Here is a 22,796-nt window from a genome sequence, read left to right on the forward strand (position 1 = left end):
GTTAGGGATCATTCTTGGGTCTGAAATAAGGAAGTGCTTTCGTGACAACTAAATGAACCGTGACAGGTGCCACAAAAGTCTTATCACGTACTTGTTCCTCTTTGTACACGCATTCAATGTGTACCCTGCCAGGAACTACGAAATGAGACTGGTTAACTTCGCGTTATATCGACAAGTACCGGAATACCTTCCCGTTGATCTATAGAGAAGTCCGCAGAAAAGTTGAATACAGTTGAGACTAGACCAGTCTACTGCTCTTTAACATTGTACGGCGTGTAAGTACACAGACTGTACGCTAAACCAACGGATTTGCGGGGGAGGCCTGGGAAGCATAACCTTTGTATTTGAGCGGGTCAGTTCAGTGAAACCTGTATTAAGCAGACCCCATATTAAGCGGAAACCAGCTTGAGTCCTTAAATTTTCTTTCCACATCTACTGTAAAATAAACCTGCATTCAGCGGACACCTCTGTTAAGAGGACGCGGACACCAATATCAAGCCATTTTGTTGGGCAAAACCTGCAATAAGCGGACACTTCAAGAGCTTTTTACCACTAAAAGTTCAGCTGGACTCCTTTAACATTGTTGAACGATGTCGTCTTAAAGCTAAGAAGATTAGTCCAGATTGATGCATTGACTGACTGGACATTGTGGTATGAGCAGTCTTTCATCTCACGCTATGTTACACTGTGTTACAAAAGTGTTAATAATTAACTATTATTGTACAAAACAGTACCCCCTGAGTCTGTATTTTATCTTTTGTCGCCACTGAAGGACTTTTACAGACAAAAAATTCTGATTTAACAGGAAAAGCTTTCAAGTTCTCCGGTTTGTGATACACGTAGATAGCGTTATTAAATTGCCACAGGTACTAAGGTCTCAAAACCAGTTCGGGAGACTGAAATGTGACAAATAAAAATAATAGTATGAAACTAAAAATTATACTAGGTATTCAAGACGTGAAGTTTCAACCCGGGTTGAACACAATGAACAGAGGAAAGTAGAAACCAAACTGATCTTGGAACTTTCAAACCAAAAATAAATTGAATTGGCGGATAACAACTGAGGTAATTGATCATGAAATCATTCAGTGAGTAAATAAATCACCTCTCCGTGAAATTTCAAGAATGCAATTTGTATAGGTAATCATACGGTTTCGAGTTCAATTTGGAATTAATTTGCACGAGTGAGTTTTTCAAAAAGTTGAAATTGCACGAACCGCTTCGGCGAGTGTAATTTCAGCTTTTTGAAAAACTCACAAGTGCAAATTAACTCCAAATTGAACGAGAAAAACCGTATGATTACTTATTAATAATATAAACATGAAAAAATTTGCACGGAGGAAGTGCCGGAAGATCTTTCTTGAAGCCATTTTTTCTCATTTGAGAAAACTTTTTTCAAAGTTTCAGCACAAAATTTTCGTCATCATTTTACGTGATATCATTTTCTTAGAAAAGTTCCTATTGTCTTTCAGTCAATCATAGTCCAGAATTTCGATGTGTAATTTGCACTGATGTTACACTTTTTGCACTGTGTTACACTGGAACTGCACTGCTCTTAGCCAATCAGAATCGAGTAATTTTTTCATGTGTATTATTATCTCGTTAATTACCTTTTCTTGCTTTTACCAGTGCTTTTGCACAAACGTTTAAACAGTTGATCACCCTCTATTGGCGCCGTTATGAGTTAAAGCATAGCTATCAGATCTTCTGCCTGGTTGAATGCTTTGTGTGGGAGATATTTTCAATTTGTACCACACCAGGAGCTCATAAACCCGTTGTGTTGATTTTAATGAGATTTGCCTGCTATGCGCTCTTTATCTTCGCTGTTTCAATTTTTCAAATTCTAATCGGAAGCTAGACTGGGAAAAATGATCTGCAGCAGTACATACAGTACGTTAACATTTCTAGACATCATGAGGAGCAACAGCTAATAAAGCAACAACCTCTCACTAGCGACATTGACATCAAGCGAAGGCTTTAGCTCTTGAATGAAGAGAATCTCTTTAATTTTGCAATGAAAGGCAGTTTTGCCGGACGCTAAAATTAAATGGCAAAGCACGTAGACATTTTTCGCGGGAACATTTTACCTCCTGGGGGGCAGCGGTCGATTGGCAGAGTCATGTATCCCTTAGTATAGTGTCGAGTGTAGGGCAAAAGAAAATGGCCGATGAATGAAGATTGGCGAAATCCGGCTCGAATTTAGGCCTTAAGATACGCAATTTACCTCTGCCATGCTTTATGTACCAGACCATGATGCCGTAATATAAGGATTTCGTTTTACCCGGAGATACCGGCAGTGTCGCCAAGATTCTTGTTTACAAACAATTTTTGAATGATGATCATTGATCATGTAGCCACCGTGATTGTGTGAGGCATTTATGTCCTAATTCACCCTGCTTTTTTATTTGCAGATCCACTATTTGAAGACAAAGCATGCGACTGAGTGATGAGTGTTCACTATTTTTGGTCGTAGCGATATCTCATAGATTCCTCATTCAATCTGTTTGTGTTATATTTGGAATTCTTACATCATGAGCTACAAACGAACTTAACCATGCGAGCCATCGCTCCCCAAAACAGCTCAGAAACAACATGAAAAACTATGTCTTATGTTCAGGGTCCTTTTGCGGCTCTATCAACTCGATTACTGCAGTTTCATCTTCTAGTCGCTGGTGTATCGTTCCTTGGTTATGCTTTGGATATTAAGAATTCCTTTTGTAAATGCGAGGACTTTCCGATAGAGGATCGACCGTTTGTAGCGATTTGGAACGCCCCGACGGGTGGGTGTTATGTTAACTACAGCATCAACATAAATCTAAGAGATTTTGACATTCTCGAGAATCCGAAGCAAACTTGGGATGGAAAATACGTTACGGTATTATATAATGCACAGCTTGGACTGTATCCGTATTTCACGAACGAGCAAGGAACGAATAGCTATAATGGAGGAATGCCCCAGGTAAACAAGCAAACATGTCACCGTATTTACCCCGTTTCAGGTCATTAACTCTTTCGTAAACTTCACTCTTTTTAGCCTCAAGGTATTCTGTTCAATTTGAAATATAGAAGACAATATGTTCAATTCTTTAGGGTCTTCAGTCATTGTATTACAGGATTTGTATGGTTTATTTTCATCTTACAAATGTTTACTACCCACTTAAAAATAACCCTTCAGTCAATTGAGGTCATTTGTGTACATTACTCTCAAGTAGCTATTAATTTCCTAGACTGAAATCCAAAACATTTGATATTATGACATGCTGTAATAAATGTTTTCTTAATTTTCAGCTGATAAATTTAGCTGCACATCTGAAGAAAATGAAAAAAGACGTTATTAGAAAAATTCCAGACCCAAATTATAGTGGTTTGGCAATTATTGATTGGGAAGGCTGGCGCCCAACATGGGACAGGAATTTTGACTCAAAAAGAATCTACCAAAGCAGATCAATTGAACTTGTTCAAGAAAAACACCCAGAGTGGACAATGGAAGAAGTGATTGAAGAAGCAAAACAAGAATTTGAACAATCTGCCCGTGGGTTAATGGAAAGTACTATAAAGTTAGCAAGACAGCTGAGACCCAAAGGACTGTGGGGCTTCTATGGATTCCCTGATTGTTTCGGGAAAAGTGATACAAATTACCGCTGCTCTCATGAGGTGGGTGCATCTTATATAATTTTTTGGCATAGTTAACTTTGCACTCTGGAATCGTCGTCATGTGAGAGATGGAAAAATTAATTAAACGTTTATGCACTTATGCTTACAAAAACATATGGATATAAGAATCATGCAAGGTGAGTTTGTTGATCAGGAGCCAAAGATAAATTATTTGCAAAATGAGTGTTCTTGCAATATCCCAGTGGTCGATATTTGCAAAACTAAACCATAGAAATGTGTGGTTGCTTGTTATTTTGAAGCAACTTCAATTTCCTTGTCGTTAACTGGTATATAGTCAATATTAATTGTTTTTTGACTTATCAGGCATGTGCATGATGCATCTTTGGCAACCGTTATATACTAATTTGACATTTACTATTGGAGTGCAAGATCAAGTTTTGAACACTAATGTCTTACAGAGTGAATTGTCAGTGATGCATAGCATAGTTGAAAATTTCTATGTAACTACATTGATCATGATTTACTATCACTGTTAAAAAGCATCAAATCTTCTCACACCTAATTGGTCCAAACATTTCACATGATACAGCCAAGACTGAAGAATTCCCAGTGGTTCTGGCTAGTGATTTCCTCCAAGTGGTATTCCTCAGTTTTCGAATGTCGTGTTTTATGTTCGTGTATTAGTTTTCATCCCAATATAATTGTTGAAAGGCATAGAACTGAAAAGTTTGCACAGAACAGCAATACATTTAAATTGGTCTTTTAAAACAAGCAGCTTTAAACCCAGTCATTTTCTTCTGGCTTAAAGAATATGCATGGACATTTTGTTTTGCACATTATCTCTCCCTTAAAGATCACAGGTTTCCTCCAGCTTCACTCTCAGAACACTCTTTGCCTCTCAGAACAGATAATGTCAAAATGAGGTTTATATAATGTAGAGTCCATGGACTCAAATCCCATGATTTTGCAAACACAACTGAAAGAATCCTTTCTTCACTTTACAAACTAAATTCATTTGTTTTCAGAACCAAGAACTGAACAACAAATTGAAATGGTTGTTTTCAAGCAGCACTGCTCTCTATCCATCGGTTTATTTGTATGATCAGCAGTCGTCAAACAAAGCATTTGCATATGGCCGACTGGAAGAAGCATTCAGACTAGCAACATGGGTTTCAAAGGAAAAAAATAGAAGAGTACCTGTGTTTCCTTATTTTCGACATTTGTATGAAGGAAAACCACTGGAGTTTGACTACCTCACTGATGTAAGAATTTATTGAATTTTGTGTCATTGTGTCATTTACACTACCTAACATTTCTTCTGCAAACAAAACTGACATGTAGGACATGTTTTTCCTTTTTGAGAACAGTAGTGGAAAGCGTGATGGCACTTAAAACTTCCTCTCTCCACCATGCGTATAAATGTGTGCCAACAAATTTAATATCAGGGGTGGATAACCTTACGATGGACAAGTGTCATGTCATCCAAAGGGAAGAGAAATACTCCTAGTTGCTCTGCTGTGGAAACAGAGAGAAGTCTCGGCAAAATGGGTCGCTTTGGCTTGATATAAATTTAACCTTGCCTTCACTACTATTTCTGGAGCATTCTTTCAAACTGCCTTGGAGGCCAGGAACATTTAGCGACAGTCCAATAGAGTTCATAAAATAGGGGAACATTTGCTTCAGTCTGTAATGCTCCCACTCCTAAAGTGAACTGACAGAAACTCCTTTTCGGTATTTCCACTTTTTCTTCTTTGTACTGAGTTTTATTATTATCTGGCTGCTCTTTTAGATTGATCTGCGCAATTCAATTGGCCAGGCAGCTGATATGGGTGCAGCGGGTGTGGTCATGTGGGGTAATAGGCGTGATGAAAACACCTCTCCTGCTGTATGCCAAGAACTTAATAACTACATTAAAACAAAACTTGGTCCTTACTTTGAATCTCTGAGGCATCAATTGGAGACCTGCAGTGAGAAAAAATGTAATGGCAGAGGGCGGTGTGTTGATAGAAGATTGATTTCGTCAAGGTGGGTATCTGACGAGCCAAGTTTGTATGGACGAACATGCAAAGGATCGCCCAAATTGTTTTCTCCGAGCATACGACAACACTCTGCAGTCCACAAACAAAAAGGTACATGTAAATAAAAACTTTGCTCCATGTTTCAAATATGAATTTTAAAACCATCAACAAGCAAAACAAATTTATTTAACTGAAGTACATGTTTATAAACTTCATCACAGCATTTTGTCTGGGAGATACACAGCAATCATGACTGTCTCTTTTCATTTTGTTTGTATTTTGATCTTTTTTTTTTTGTGGGTGTGCACTTTTTCCCTCTTTGTTTATGCATGTTGCAACCAAGGTTAAGCATGTTAATTTTTTCTATCTACTCAGCTTGTTTAGTTTTCAGAGTAGTTTCTATCTATTCAGCTTTAGTTTTTTCTTGTCTAATCAAGTTAATTGCCCTTATGCTGTTTTTTCTTTTCTTGTAAATCTGGCAAAATAAAATGGTTGGTTGTTGTTGTTGTCTCTGTATGAGAATGCATGTACCATACCAAATATTACCAGAATGAAATATTAAGTATTAATGAGAGAATGCTAATTGATAAAGTAGAGAGTGTTTTAGACTAACACTAAATATATATATCTCATTAACTGCATCATTCAACTTTTATCAGCATGTACTTAAGCAAGCTTAGAGTATACAAATCTCGTAAAAAATTGAGGTGGTGCAAATGGCTGAGGGTTGATGAAATTGGTGGTCGAATGACTGCCAAACTTTGAACTCTTGTCAACTAAAGTTCTCATTTGATTCGGTGTTTTGGCAAAAAAATTCTTTTCACAACTTTTTTCTAGCCCAGTGCATACCTGAAGCTTTATGTTTCCATTACATTTCAGATAACCAAGCAAATAAAAGACATCATAAACATGGATTGGACTCCAAACAAAGAACGTTTTTGATGAAAGAACTTGCACTTCTCAACGCTACAGGATCAAAGAAGATATTTCTCAATTCTCGGCCACGCAACTCTTCGAATGCTAAAGACTTTGTGGTTTTCATGTCCACCTCAGATTCAGCAGTGGAAGTAAACAAGGCTCCTCAAGAACAGAAGAATACTGAGGGGGGAGTAGTGGCTACCAGTGGGTTACACTACCATGACCAATATAGTGATAGGTAGGATAAATATATATGAGCAGTGGCGGATCTAGTGGAGAGACCCCACTCCCTTTATTTTTGGTAAAAAAAGAAGAAAGCACAGAAGGAAGAAAAGCCGGCAGGCAAACAAAAAAAAACCACCCCCCCCCCCCCACCCCTTAGCTCAAGGTCTGGATCCGCCACTAATGAGTCCAATGTTAAGTCTACTCTTGGGGAAGTGCGATGGCTTGGAGATGGTATGTGTCCTGGATTCTGGATTGGGTGGTTTGGGTTTGAGGCTTTGCCAAAGTCATGGTGTTGTACTCTTAGGCAAGACATTTCGCTCCCACCGTGCCTCTCTCCACCCTGTTGTATAAATGGGTACTGGCAAATTTAATACTAGGGGTAACACTGCAGTGGCCTAGTGTCCCATTCAGGGGGAGTAGAAATACTTCTAGTCGCTTCTTGCTACCGAAACCGGGGAAAACTGTGAGGATATGGGGCACTTTGGTGTGATGCAAACTTTACCTTGCACTCCGTACAGAGTGGCTCAGTCAAGTAGCTTCATGCAACGAAAACTGGAGTTAGTCTGATGCTAACAATCCATCAGTGTTGGAGCAAGAATTACCCATCGGTCTACAAGACCATATAATGAGACATACATACTTCACATAGCGATAGAGGAGTGTTGTGCATTGTTTCTTTTTTTGTTTTTTTGGCTTTCAGTTACACACCTTTCATCGCTGTACACCAATTAATTTCCTCGCGTATGAATAATGAGTCAAACGAAGTGAAAAAGACTTTAAGCGCCAATATTGTTACTCCATTTTCAACAGCTTTTTACAGAAAAGCTCTCCCTCTCAGATTCAAACTCTGTCTGATTTTGTTTTTTGTTTCATTAGTCCCAGTTTTACTCAAACAGCAGTCAAGGGAGCCCTGGCGCCAAATAAACTGAACATGCGCTGTAATGAATCTTCACCAGAGAATACGGACTGTGAGATCATGAAAGAGAGTCCCGCGGCTTACACCAGCAGCTTTCACTTCCCTCACACCTATGTGGTGTTCATTTGTGTGTCTCTTGCGTCAGCGCTCCTCGTGTCGTCAGCTTTCATTATGAGTTATTATTACTGCAACATTCGTAAGAGAGTGGAAGAAGATGAAGATATTCCACGCGGGGACGATTGAACACTCACTGGATAACAAAATTGCTTTCGTGAAGGTGGAGAGCAAACAAGTTGAATTTGAATTAGTTGAAATGCAATGTTTGAAAATTAAAACGCGGAAAGAATAGCGCTAGCGGCGTCCACGACTGATCTCTCTTGGGGACAAGGATGACAGATAAACAACAACAACAACAGCAGCAGCAGCTGCAGCAGTGTGAACAATTTTTATATCTACAACTTAATGGACTACCAAGGGGTCGAACAAAAAATCTGCTCAGATAAAAGGGTTTCCTACGAAAATGAATGACTGGCTTTCCTTTACACCAAAAGAAAGGTCGTTAGAGGGGTTCTGTTGTTAAAACTGTACCACATAGAAAACTTAACAACCCCGCTTTAAGCGCTGTCTGTTACCCATCGACAAATGCCTGTGTCGTCTGTCCCCGTACTGACCAAGAGAGACATAAAACTACATTCAAATAACCGAATTTAGCGTAAAAGAATCTCTTGGCCCAATTCGACGTCAATTTTGACCTTTTCTTTCGCTGTGCTGTTTCTATAACAGTATATCTAGAGCATAGAGCACTCCGCGAAGTTCACGGTTGTGACATCCGTGAGCTTCGCCTAGAGAATTGATCCTGGTAACATAACATATTTATGGAACTGTCCGTGAAGTCTAGATGTGGTTACAGATTAGAGCTCATTAACAGTCACTTGCCAAGGTCACACATATCGAGTTCTATTTTTCTGTCCCCAGATCACTGCCTGAAACACGAGCTTTGCCTTTTAAGCCAAGCTCTTGGCTACACTTAGTTACGTAAGAGTCACGAAAATATATTAGAGAACATTTTTAACGCGGTAAATTATTTTCAAAGTGAAGGAAATAAGGTAGAAAAACACCAACGAGGTGGTAATAGATATTACAGGTACGAGTTGTGAGATTGGAGAAGACAGAGATAGTTTTGTTTTGTTTTTTAAATTGTTTGCCTTGTGCGTTGGTAAGTGTTTTTCTTGGCCGGTCCGACAGGCTGACCACGGCAGGGCCAGTGACAGTCGATATGAAGAATCATGTCGACATCTTTCTGTTAATGCCGGACAAGAAGGTATTTTATAAGTTAAGAAAAAAAAAAGCCCAGGTTTTGACAAAGTGACAAAATTCAGTTTAAGGGTGCAAGAGGACCCTTGTAGCGAAGCTTAGCAAAAATTTGGTTTGTCTCAAGATTGACAAGTTAGTACAGTGTCTGTTTGCGAGGTGAATTCTTTATCCTTTGAATCAGTGTGATCAGGAAGTATTTTCTCTTGGGAACTCGAAAACTCCGGATGCATCAAATTTAACTCTTTGAGCAAAACTTAATGCAGTGCATTTGACGCGTCAATGTCAGTTTAACAAACCTCTGTTGTTACCAAAACCTTTGTCTCAAATAATCCCGAACGTAAAGCTTATTTACATGGTCACGTTAATGGCGGGTATTTTGTATCAAAAGTGATTAAAACTGCAAGTTGATTAACCTCTGTGTCGTTGCTGTTGTTTTTGTAGAAAGGGTAATATCATGCTATACCAGAGAAAAATAATATCATTCGCGTGGGTCAATGTTTACAGTGTTGGGCTTTACCAATAAGAAAACAGGCGCGCGACCGACCGGCAGGGTATGTTACCACTATTTTTAGCAAATTTTCAAGTTTTATATTTATATCCTCGGCATTGAGCGATGGTTTAGTCGCCACCTAGTTTATGGATGTTTAATTAGTGATTTTGTAGGAAAAAAAACCCGGGCCGTTTAGTTTTGTGCTTGGAAGTTAATTTTTCAACCCAGTACAATTTCAGCAAACCAGCGTCAATGTTCTGTTGCGGTATAAACTTTCTTGCGCTGGAATTTCAAACTTTTCTTTACTTAAAAGCCGGCTGAACATATACTTCGTTTGAAATTTAATGATGACGTTCTTTAATGTAATCAGCACTTTATCTCGGAAAGTGGTATTTAGTAGAACGCCGCCATTATTATTTGGCGTGGATACTGCTGACTGGGACAAACTGCGCCTTTGGCAAAGAGTCTGTGCGAATTAGGGACGACACTGTGTCGAATCAAGCTACCGTAAATTGTAGATACTAACACAGTCCAACTTCTCCTTACAACACCTCATATGAGACATATAACACGGACACGTCCTATTTACCCCCTACCCCCACCCTCACCTGAAATTTTTGTGGTCTTTGATTTGAGAAGGAAACGGCCTGAGCGTCTTACGACTAGCTTAAGTCAAGAGAATATCTCTTGCTTAAGTCGATTAATATAACTGAGGGGTCCCAGTTTTGAACGGCAAGCAGTTAAAAAAATAAAGGAATTACAAAAACTGAAAGACTACAAATACAACTGAACTTAACCGCCAGTGATCCGTGGCAGAAGACACAGTACCGTCACGAAAACTGTCAGAAAACAAAGTCAACAAAACAGGGATTTTTATCCTTGTTAAGAAGCTGTAATGACAGCTTGACGCAGAACTAATGAAAAACTGTTCTTTAGTGCTTATGTGCGCTGATCTTCTTAATCTTTTTAGCAGGTGTCAGTTTTGTGACGTCGGTGATTCTAAACCGTTTAAACTAATAATACTAGATATCTAGAAGTTTCGTTAAAAGGTTGTCGGTAAATAATTGTTTTATCAAAATCCTGAACGTCAATAGAACGTAGAAATGTTCTTTTACAGGCGAAAAATCGGTGTTAAAAGATTTTACTAGTTTGTGATATTTTGCCCTGAAGTTCCTTGCACATTGCGTAAATTTCATTCGGGACAAAAATTCAGCTGGGAAAAGATAAGAAAGAGTTTCTGTCAGAGAAGGAAAAATTGCAATTATCTCTTTAATGGACCGTTGGCTAATCGTCTTTTAAAGTGAAATAAAAATCCTCTTTAGACGTCATTATTGGGCCCGAATTTCCCAAAACAAGGAGATCTAAATGTTTCTAACTTAAATTAGTTAAGTGCATGTAAACACGTAAAATGGCATGAAAATGACTGTATTTGTTATCACTGAGTCAAAATTTTGTATGATTTTTAGGTGAAATGCTCGCTAAAAAGTGGTTTCTTTCTCATAATCTCCTTCCTTGCCCAGAAGGAATAACTTCATTACCTTGTCCTCTCACCGCTCCAGGCACTGAGACCTTAAAACAATTTTGTGAGACAAAAAGCTGGACAGTCTTGATACTGAAGCAATAATATTTATTTTGGCTTGTCATCCTTCTCCCGAGAGAGAAGAATAAATAAACAACAACCGAGAAAGGCTGCACAATCTAGCCGACAACACGAAAGATAGTATTTAGTCTCTGGAATGATAACATTTCGCTTTCAACGAGGATAAAGATTGTATCGACTGAGAAATTTGAGAAGATGTGCGGACATTATCACATTCTAGAGGGAGACTGGAACTAGACTCGTTAAACCAAAATGGCGGCAGTGGGCGAAATATTTATATGAATCTTCATACGAGAGAAACATGTGGGGTTAATGTTGATAAACAGGATTTCAACTTTAATGAAGTCGAGGACGTGGAATCTCTTCCGATGAAGCATTTCGATAATGCGTTTGGGACCGTTTTGTCTGCACAAACCTTCGCTGAAGTTATTTTTGGCCTGTAGTTTTACGTTCGTCCTAACTTTGTACGTGTTTTGGAATGGATGTGAAGTTCCTTCAAATAGCCCCACAAAGAAACTCGAACAGATAAGAGGTGTGCCACAAACAGTCTTAGATTGCTCTAAAGTAATTGCTAAAACAAGCAATGAAGAAGACGAGCAAAGCATAGGGACGGAATTAAATAAACCCGCAGACCGAAACGTTTGCCCAAGCGACGAGCGAATTGACGTGGTGGTAAACGGCGAAAAGAAATTGGACGGGAGACTCGTGGGGAGCGAAGCGTTCGTTCCGTTTACTTTCGTAAAGGAGTATTTTGATATTTATGGCGAACTTCAAGAGGTAGATGGAAGAACTGTCTTGGATTGGCGGCATTCCTATTCAGAAGTTCATTCAATGAAACCGGGAAGTGTTTACGAGACGAAAGGCCCGTTTCTCTGGTTTGAAACTTATCATGTCGAAGGTCGCACTCGAGTTAAATGCATTAGCGGTGTCGAAGAGGTGCCCGTTTCATCGCAGTGGTACTCAAAGGGACATTTTTATCCTATTCAAATCGCGCAATATGGTCTCTCGCACTACAATATATTACAAATCGAAGGTGACTCGGATGGCAAGGAGAAAATCTTCGAAGATGCTGAAAGTGTCTCAGATGTCAACTGGAACTGGGTCGCGGCGAAGGGCGCACAGATGGTTAATGTGTTTGATAAAGAGCAAAATTCAAGAGTCTTCCAGTTTTCCACGGCAGGTAAGCTTTTGATTTATCGTTGCTCGCTTTTGTGTGCGCTTTTGTTGGGGTAAGAATTATTTTTGGATTTTCTAGGTGACAGCTCGGCGTGACTTTAATTTTAACACCAGTTGTAATTCATTGCACCTCTCTCGGATGCAAATTAGCGACACTTGAGATTTTGGTTGTGTTCATTTTAGTTTGCAATCTGAGAACTTTTATTTTAGGACAAAAGTAGCGATTTCCTTTCGTTGGGTAATCTGTTTGTTTTTTAATTTCTCTCCAAGCGTATTAAAATATCCGGTACAATCTTTCTATGGCACCGACAAAAGCTAGGTAAACATTATCAAAGCACGAACCCCTTGTCTTTCGCTTCAATCGGATTTCCATTTCTTAAGTCTTTTAAAAGATGAAATATCGACACCCAAACGAGTTAAGATTATGGCAAAAGAACCTTTCCATTCATTTTAGGGTGTCTAATCATTGTAGTTTATAAAGAATACTGTTCGTTAATCAAATGCGCGGAGAAGATGTCCTATGTAAACAAATTCCAAAGTTTCTTGCTCAAGATAAGCAACCTTTATCTGGGAATCTGCCTTGTGATTTTCTTATGTGATAACTCGATCGCACATAATTGAGGTTCAAGAGTATAAAAAAATGTGCCAACGAGGAGACGAAGAAATACTGCTTTCCCCTACCGTGTTTAATGTGCTTTTAATCATTTAAAGAAAAGTTACATCGGCTCCCTGCGCAAGATCCTTGAAGCGTCACAAAGAATGTACAAAAATTTGATACCACCGCAGATCGCGATAAATGACTGACTATTTTTTTCCTTTCAAAACCGATTTGAGCTGTGTGGGAGGTGTCTGCCAAACTAATTTGCTGTAACTTCTTTTGAGTACCACACAAAGATCAAGTGACACAATTCTTGAAGTTACGAGTCGTGGTGCTTGTTTTATATCTTGTAGCAGGCACACTTCTGTAGTTTTCACCGACAGAAACTACTGAATTAATTGAGAGCAACAATGCACAGCTACTATCTCAGTTTCCAGGTTTTAGATTCCCACTTGATAAACCTTTCTAGACCGGTGTTATCCTTATCTCTCTTAATGTTTTTTTTTTGGTCTGTGAATTTACATTGTTGTTATCAAGTTTCTGTTGGTTTGAACTAAGTCAACAAAACTACTCTTGCTATTTTCGCCAACTGATATTGTTCCAGAGTGTGTCTTGGCCGTTCTTTGTTATTAGTATATATGTTGCTCTCCAGGGAAGGCGGCCCCACATGAAGGGGGTCATCTATGCAAAGTATGCTTTGTATAAATTGTTTATTAAATATTAAACACTGTAGATATTTGCCTCATGCAGAGATGTGCTATGCTTCACAAAGTTTTGTTTCGTCAACACTCTTTATCTCTGCACAACCTTTGCATCCCAGCAGAAAAAAAATCTGTTTTCATTAACATTTCATGAGTATTCTTTTCCAGTGATGCACAGGCGAGTTTGCAAAGCTTATACAAGCATCCCTTCTTTTGCTTCCTTACTGAATAAAATCTCTTTACTCTAAAGGTGAAAATCTTCCACTAATGCAAAAGTTTCAAGAAACAGCAGTCTTTGTTGTACTCGTTTTCATAGTAAACTTATGGGAAACACATTTTAATAACAACATGATATTGATCTTTGTTGAAACAAGAGCAACTTTGGCATAAAAACACACCAAAAGTGTGTATTTTTGCTACCAGATAAAGTACTATAACTATAGAAAAAGAGCAAAAATATCATTAAGCTTCAGATGTTTGTCCTGTGTAAGGTAGAGTTGTTTTTACTTAGTTACTTGCCATTTGAACTCTGCATGTGACCGAATTTCAAGAGAAGTATGAAATTATACAACACAGTATGTTATGTAAAATTATGAAACAGTTTTATTCCAGGATATTTATTCATAGAAAAATATGTGCTGGTACTTTTTTGATGTCAGATGGGTTTTGCTTTCCCAGTGCTTTTGTTTGCAGATGTTGGAAAACATTCTTGGTTAATGAATGGAGGTTTTATTTCCTAGCAACATCTAAAAGCTTTTAACTGATTTTCTGATAAAAGGATATTACATCAGTGTGAAAAATAGAGGTGGCAACATTTGCCCACAGGAAGTATGCCAATTTCCTGCAAAGATCTGTATCAACTGAGTGTGAAATTCCAAGATTATGTGTTCTGAACGTAAGGTCCTTTATTTCAATCTCAATGTATTATCATTTATGAAGCAACAAATTTAAATTTGTTTACTGTAACTCCTAATAAGTTACAAAAGTATATCTTCATTTCGCTCTAGGTTGTTCTTGCACTACAAGTAAATGTTAATGTAGGAATATGTTGAAAAGTAAATGGGTTATTGAATAGTCAAGAGCCTATTAGTTGAAGCATTCAGTTACCTGTATTCAATTATAGAAATGTTAATTTAAGGCAATATACCACCGACTGTGTAACTGACTAATTCCAGATAATTTCTAAAGCCACAATTATCTTCAGTTGTTGTTATCATATTGGTTTATTTAGTGACCTAGTTTTCAAGTTTTAGTGGCTATGCCAAAGAGATATGGTTTTCAATTTAATTCATTTTACTGCCAAATGTGGATAAATTCTATTATTAAACTCTTTAATGATAATAAACATGTTATTATGATGAACCAAAGCAAGTTGAAAGTAAAGCAATAAAGAAATCAGATAATTAAAATTGGAAAAGAAAATATTAATTTTACATTGTATTATTAAAACAAATATCTCTGCACTAGCCAAGGATTACCATGGTATCAGGTAAGACGTTATTAAAAATGTTCATAGCTGGAGTGTTTTAATTATTAATTTATTTACTAACATTACTAACATAGGAAAAGAAAAGGAAAAAATATACAAATCATAAAGTTTCCTAATACAAATAAAACTTCTCTAATAAATTGCTGTAAGTAAATAATAAAGAGAAAAATCTCTTAAAAAGAATCCAACCAAAAACTAATATATGTAGACCTTCCAGAGTGTAAAAAAGAAGAACAGGCACAAAATCACTCACACTCCTGTCCAGTTAACTTTGGCCCTGAGTAAAACACTTTTTTAGCTGACACTGGAGTCGTGTTGTGGAGAATCTGTCATTCAGAGAGAGCGTACAAATTAAAATCAGGAACCAAATAGTGAAATTATTTGCTGTCTCAAAGGGCGAATAACTGCAATTAAAAATTCTTGATTTGCCGTTTAAATTGGAAGAATGTGTCGAGAATTTAATTCTAATGAGGACAAAGAATGATGACTGACTACATTTCATCAGATATTTGATTCAATGAAAGCCCTCAGAATCTGATATCAAGGAATTTTCTTGCAGCAACTGGAATTGTTAAGACAGAGCAACAGAGGGTAAAATATGTAGCTACCATTTTCTGATAAGTAGATTCTTAATTCTGTGAAGATAAGGCTGGATCAGATATTTGTGTTTAGTTTCAGTGTAAAGACTTAATTTGTTTTCAACATGCTAAGAATAAGTTTAATTAAAATGTCCAGACTAAGTTGGCCTCTGAGCCGTTACCCTAATAGTAGTCAACACCCAAGTTGGTTAGGAAATAGAACTTTTCACAATGAGTTGTTTGTGAAAGAAGTGAAAGGAGCTTACACATGTTTTTGCCAAGTGGTTAGAATAGAATTTTTTCTCTGAGTAACCCTGAGAAATTGATGGCTAAACAGGATAAAGATGAGTTGATGAATAAATTGTTGTGTCACTCCATGGCCAAACTGCTTAGGACTTGGATCAAAACCTTGGAAGTTTGAGAGCATATGTCTTTGTCTTGTTAACCTTTTTGAAGAGATTATAAATGGCCATTGGGCTTTTCCTCCAAACTTATATTTAAGCCACCTATGATACACTACTTTGGAAGGAATTGGGCAAGATGATTTATAAACTTCATCTGCAAATTTGTGAGAAGTTTATTAAGATGTTTTTTGATAGAAATTTGCATTGACCCAAAATTTGAAATCGGGTACAAAAAATAAGTGAAAAATCTCTTTCACCTTGTACTTATGTGCTTGGTATAACCAGCTTATGTTGGATACATGTATAATTATTACAGCACGATCACACCTTAGCTGCAAAGTGTTTACAGAAATCATTTATTTTGCATTGGGTACAATATTGTTCTTTAAGAGCATATCTTAACAGTGTCCACAATTTAAATAAATTCCAGTAATTTAAGCGAAGATGTGAAAAGAAGATGCACTACTTATAGCCTAAATTGATGGTATAATGTTCGTCAAAGTGTTGTAATGTTTTAGCCCTTTGTTTGCTGATGCCTTCGGCAATGCCAAGAAGGAGGGAGACAGATATTCAATTCCATTTTAAGTACAGAGAAGGGATTCTCTTTCTTGTATAGTACCTGCAGGCCTCTCTTTCTATCACAATTAATGTAATTATTAAGGGTAACCACAAATATCTCTTCTATTTTGCCGTTTATCAGTTCAAAAGTATTCATGTTAGAAGAGATTAAAACAGGGTCTGTTAGGGCGTTGGTCTCCAGGGCACGGGCCTAAAAATACACCAGGGCCTGAGATAAAACAGAAAGGCTCTAGTGCGCTGTGTAGCTTTATTGGGACAGAGAACGGACGTAGACCTCTAGGAAAAAGAAAGCCTTGGTTTTCTAGGCTCCATAGCCAAATCTTTAGGACTTAAGAGAGTTTTTCCTCTGGGACGGTGAACCCAACAAAGGAGAATTAATTTCGGATTTGATAATGAATGGTTTATAATTATTGTTTTCTGCATTGAGTTTTGAAAATTGTTCATTGAGGCAAGTCGGCACGAGGCAAGAAACTTGTGTAAACAGCAAATGTCTTTTGTCACGTTCGCTGACAAGTATGTATATGTTGGCAGTCTTCGCTATCTCGCGCCAAGACGCCTGATCAATTAACAAGTGCTTCAATTTAGCAGTAATACTTTATCTTGTTATCACAGGTGTCCGGAATCGTTTAGATCACGAGAGCCGCGAAATCCGCAAAACCACTCGCATTTCGATGCGTGTCTGCTTGTTTGGGGCAGTAACACTCCTCTACTCTGAGAGTATTCTCGGTGTTTGAAACTGCGTCAAGGACTGAAGAAGTCTGCCTTCTTTGACCTGTGTAAATCTGGGTTTAATTCCGTCGACGTCTCATTTAAACAACGAATTACAACCATATGTCCGCTCTCATTTGGGAATTTGAGCTCGATAAAGGTCAACCTGAAGAAAGGAAAATAAGAAACGATTTGATTCTGGTGTGAATTTGAGAGTGAAATGGAGATGATTGTTGTTTATTTTATGGATTTTTATTTAGCTGTATTTCATTCTTCTCATGGAATTTCACAGGCGCACTTTTCGTAACGACGTGAAGTTTTTACCGATATATGTTGCGGCAACTATTACAAAAAGTGTTTCTGTTTCAACGATTTCGCGGTCTAAAGAAAAGGAAATCTTTAGACATCTTTGGTCATTTGTGGCTGGGGGTGTAAAAAACGTGGACAAATTCCCCCCCGGGGGGAGGGTACTTCCTATTAATAGGCTAATGGGGATGGTGCCGCTTCATAAGGTCGCATTTTCACGAGTGAATTGGGGAAGAAAATTCTTGCAAGTAGGGATTTAGAAATGGGAAGAATCGATGTGAAACCGTTCTACCGAATTAAACAAATGCGTCACGTCATATTAGAATTAACTTTATCACGTAGATTCGTAAACAGAAAGTGACTCAGTCGGGATCGTGAAAACTACATTTGCCCAAAGTATATAATGGGCTACAGAATAGACCATAGTGGTGTAGGGGTTCTGAGAGCTGTCGACACATACCCAGTAAAAATTGACTCAATTACCCTCCCTCCCCCACCCCCGGGCCGGGGGACGAATCTCTTTATGAAGGGAAAACCGGAATTCGAAAAAGTCGCTTAAGTCAAGTTAAATCGGCAAAATGACCACACCAGGAGCAAACAACACGCGTATGGAATAAGGTAACCCATTTTTTTTTTGAGAATTTTCACTTTTAACAACCTCCGTGGATATCTTGGAGAAAATCCCATTTAAACCCTTACAATTCGATGCCATATCGTGTTGCTTGTGTGGTTCATAGAGAGAGCTTGGACTGCCTGTGGAATGAGGAGGATTTTGTGTTCAAATTACTGATTGGCATGTTGACTTTTCTATTTTGCGGAAGCGTTTGCTTTGAAAAACCGATTTGAGGTGTCTACTTTCTCGGCCAAAGTGTTCACACTTCTCAGAGATCCCACAAGGAACTTCTCTGTAAATATATTGGTCTTGAGAGGCTGATAACTCAGGGAGAAAACGTGGGAAAATATTTTTTCAAACCGTTTTCAAAATATATCTAACAGGGTGCACAACCAAAGAAACTTGTTGCAGAGAGAGGAAAGCTAATTTACTTTTTTGTGCGACTTGAGAAATGAATGACAGTGAAAAAATGGCTTCACCTGCGTTGCAGGCGGCGTAAATGGGGAAAGGGTAGGGAGGAAAAAAACGCGAGGAAGAAAAGAAAAACGTAAAAAACGTGCTTTGCCTCCCCCGCAGGCTAAAAATGGCTATGCGAGAATTTTACGTACAAACAGCTCTAGTCTACTCGTACAACTGGAGGTTTTTTTTGCGATGCAAGATGCACAAATAGAATTGTTACGTGTTCTAAGACTTTTATTTATGTTGGTTTATTTTCATCTTTGCTGGTCGATAAACGACTGTGCTTCATAAACTAGCCGGGGGGTTGAGAAGAGGATTATCTCTTCAATTCCTTGAATCGGCTCGAAAGGTTTACGATTTATTTTAAACTACCAAAAGCAGATTTTGCCCGACGTTTGATTTCACTGTGTTTGAGAGGCGTTGTCCCCTGTTTACACTGCAAGCATTGCATTGGATTATGTTTGGCGAAATATTTACTCTAGTGTTAATAATCGTTTGACTCTTGCCATTTGCCGTGACTACTGAAAATTCGAAGAAATAAATAAACGAGTGTTTTTATCCAGAAGGAAGGCGAAGGTTGGCGAAAGACACGAGTGTTTTACTGGAAATACACCACTCGTAAAATTCATACGAAAGTACATCTGGGACCCGAGTCGGGGTATTTTCTATATCCTCACTAGTATGAACTTTAATGACGTAATTTTCAGCTTTTGACGGTTATTTTTGCAAACAGTCAATTTTTGGATTATTAATAGAGGGGGGTGAATAGATTTTCGGATGCGGGACAAGTTTGGCGAAAAAAAGGCACGGATCGGCGGATTTGCATACCCCTATTCACCCCCCTCTTAATAAAAAGAAAATTTCACGGTGGCTTGCGCTCGTCCGCAAAATATTGTGTTTAAGAGGCGAAAATACAATTCCTATCGTCATGCCGCCGTGTAATATCCTCTAGATACTTTATTGACAGTCTTCTTGGACAGGCTCCAGAAAGTGTTGTACATTGCTACAATCAGCCTCACTGAATTAAGGATCACTGAAGATTGGATGACAATCATGAGAGAAGTTTACCAGCTTCTCTATTTTTTGGCTCTATTTGATGCCAGTATTGTAACATCACTTGATAAGGTGTGGGAGTATTAACTCGTGTAAGGATACTGTTGCCAGCCACCTTTAAATTCCGCATATAATAAGCCCCCCTAAAAATGGCTCAGACAAAGTAAAGCCCTCCGATTAAAAATTTAATCTCTAAAAGGACGATATGATCGTTTGCTGTTGTTAGCTTCCTTCTGTTTCGTATTTTATGTAGCATAAGTGTTTTTCCATGATGTTTTTGGACGACTTTAAAGCTTCTTTTGTATTTCATATCGTCGTATGTTGGGATCTTTGTCATACAGAATTCTTATGTGTACCAGGTAAACCTTTTCAGGCGAAACATCGCTTCCAAATTTAAGTGGGTTTGGATGGGGTTTAACTGTTAGCTGAGAATTAGCTGACAAATGATACATTATTGTTACTGATAGTTGTGAGACAAGATCTGCAAAGTCTCTTACAGTTTATAATGGGCTGGAATTTTAACTGATAGCCGAGAAATCGAGAACCTAACAAATAACTGAGACTACAGTATATTAGAAACGTGACAAATGTACTTCCGATTCTAAGTTCCTAATCCCTCGGAAAATAAGCCTTCCCTAGGATAAGCCCACAGAAAATCTTAAGAACAGCAATTAGTCCAGGGGTGTTAGTTTTATATGAGAAAAGTGGTTAGTGTCTGAAAAAAGTGTTCTGTTGCATCAGCAGGGAAGTGTTAAATGAAACGTCAGCTTTTCCTAATTCGCTACGGCGGTTAATTTAGCGTAAATTAAGCGCTTGGCTAATTCTTTTAGTTTTGATAGTCTGATGGAGATTTTCTTTCTGCTAGGCTTAACAGGAGAAGGGATTTCTCTAAGCGTGGACAGTGCGACCAAGGATTTCATCGTAGCTTTCGACCTCCTCCTTGGCGGCGAGGTGCGTGTTTCTATTGTCATTGAAACAGACAATTCGGATTTCTACACAGTACATTACACCTCTAATAACGAGTTAATTTCGTCGGCGGGGTCGGAGATTTTCTACGGTATAGGGCACTGGAATGGCTGGAGAAGGATTGTGCGGAATTTGGATACTGATTTGAGGAAAGGACTACGGGTTCCTGATGCGAAGAACGGGAAAAGAAGCAAGTTGTCTCTCACCGAAATCCAGAGCATCTCGCTTCACGGGAAAGGCTCCATTGACAACATTTCATTGGCGCATTCTGCTCATGCGCACTCGTTCATGGCCGCCGCAAGATGGTTCTTACGTCATCAGACCGAGCAAGGAAGTTGGCCAATCACGGTGAAGCGTAAAGTGATTGACGGGGTAACACTGCTCCCGAATTGGTACTCAGCTATGGGCCAAGGTCAGGGCATGTCTCTGCTAACCAGGGCCTATTTATACACCAAAAACCCCGTGTATTTAAGAGCCGCGCTTAAGGCGACTAAACTCTTTAAAATCAAGTCGAAGGACAAAGGTGTTTTAACCACATTCATGAACCAATACCCTTGGTATGAAGAATACCCCACCTCACCTTCACTGTTTGTTCTTAACGGCTTCATCTACTCGCTCCTTGGACTATATGACTTGAAGCTCACTGCGGGCCCGCAGCACGGCACCGAGGCAGCGGAGTTGTTTGATCAGGGCATGCGCTCGTTAAAAGCCATGCTGCCCCTCTATGACAGTGGCTCGGGCAGCTTTTATGACCTGCGTCATGTGACCATGCGCACCGCGCCAAATTTGGCTAGGTGGGATTATCACACTTTACACGTTAGTCTGTTATCGTTTTTGGCGAATATCGACCGGGATCCCATTTTAAGAACAACAGCAAATCGATGGGAAGGTTACGCTAAAGGAAAGAGAGCGAAACACAATTAACTTTAAAACGGCGATTTTTGTATCCGCAGCCCAGTGACGTTCTTTGATATAGAAATCTTAATCTAACAGACTATTCAAGGTCATTCAACGCTGGTTTCGTTGTGACGTTTCCGAAGTTATTTATTGCACCGTAAAGCGGACCACGCCCTTTGGCAACTTTCAGACGGTGCTCTTAGCGAAAGAGGTTTATCAGCAACGTACTAAAAAATTCAATTCTTATGACGTGGCACTGCTCAGGTCTGAGGACTGCTTCTGATTGGTCCCTTGTTGATTTGTATTTATTTCAACCAATCAGAGTCACTCGGGTCTTGGGTGGGCCAACGTCATCACTGTGCAATTTCGCTTCTGTTTTCAGTCGAAGGAGCAATTTTCGCAGTGTTAATCTTCTGGTTTACTTTGAAACATTAAGCGGCATACCAATATTGTAATCTGATTTCTTGAATTTCGTTATGCACAGACGTATATATACTTTCTTGTTTTACTTTTGTGGCTTGGTGACTGCCCCGAAATGTTTTTGATATATTTTTGGTAAACTCATAATCGCTTTTATCGTGTGCAGGTACTGTTTTATATTGTACTCGTTTTAGAGTTAACGGCATTACCAAAGATGGATTATATGTGCCCTGATCATGACAATGAGACTCTCTGAGTACTTACAAGCCAGAAAACTGCATCTTGGATACTACTTCCCACAATTTCTAAGAAAAAAAATTAAGTATGATTGTTTTTGATCAAGTTAAACGACCGCTCCTACATGATCGTGTCGAAATTTAGTGCAGTTTGAAACTAATACGAACACACCGTTGTGACTAAATGGTTGTGACTTACCACTGCATTCTTGTTAATGTTAGTGGCCGTTTATTTCCCATGTTACGCAATATTTGTTTATGAGAGGAGGAATTTAGTGTTGCGTGACAGTCCAACGGAACGGCATCTAAAAGGCCGAGTAATACGGAGAACATTTACTGTCCACTAGCCGTGCAACATATCTGCGTTGCAAATTGAATAGCGATATTGTGTTTTCATGTCATGTTAACTTCGCACAACTAGCTACTTGCAACACGGGTGATAAAACGGGCAGTCACGCTTTTAAATATGCCGCCACATTCGTATTGTCGGTATTGGACTGAAACTAGCATGCAGTGG

The 22,796-nt window shown here is 38.7% G+C and overlaps 2 protein-coding genes across 2 annotated transcripts; both read left to right on the forward strand.

Moving 5' to 3' along the window:
• Positions 1-1,678: 1,678 nt before the first annotated feature.
• On the forward strand, positions 1,679-10,385 carry LOC145481135 (hyaluronidase-1-like). Its single transcript, XM_081459531.1, has 6 exons — positions 1,679-2,959; positions 3,289-3,654; positions 4,641-4,877; positions 5,405-5,744; positions 6,513-6,789; positions 7,653-10,385. Exons 1-6 carry the CDS (start codon positions 2,603-2,605, stop codon positions 7,933-7,935), a joined length of 1,860 nt encoding a protein of 619 aa, XP_081315657.1. The 5' UTR covers positions 1,679-2,602; the 3' UTR covers positions 7,936-10,385.
• Positions 10,386-11,153: 768 nt separating this feature from the next.
• On the forward strand, positions 11,154-21,782 carry LOC145481136 (D-glucuronyl C5-epimerase B-like). Its single transcript, XM_081459532.1, has 2 exons — positions 11,154-12,276; positions 20,626-21,782. Exons 1-2 carry the CDS (start codon positions 11,481-11,483, stop codon positions 21,648-21,650), a joined length of 1,821 nt encoding a protein of 606 aa, XP_081315658.1. The 5' UTR covers positions 11,154-11,480; the 3' UTR covers positions 21,651-21,782.
• The last annotated feature ends 1,014 nt before the right edge of the window (positions 21,783-22,796 follow it).

Source organism: Orbicella franksi, chromosome 3 (assembly GCF_964199315.1).
Source record: "Orbicella franksi chromosome 3, jaOrbFran1.1, whole genome shotgun sequence".
Taxonomy (NCBI): domain Eukaryota; kingdom Metazoa; phylum Cnidaria; class Anthozoa; order Scleractinia; family Merulinidae; genus Orbicella; species Orbicella franksi.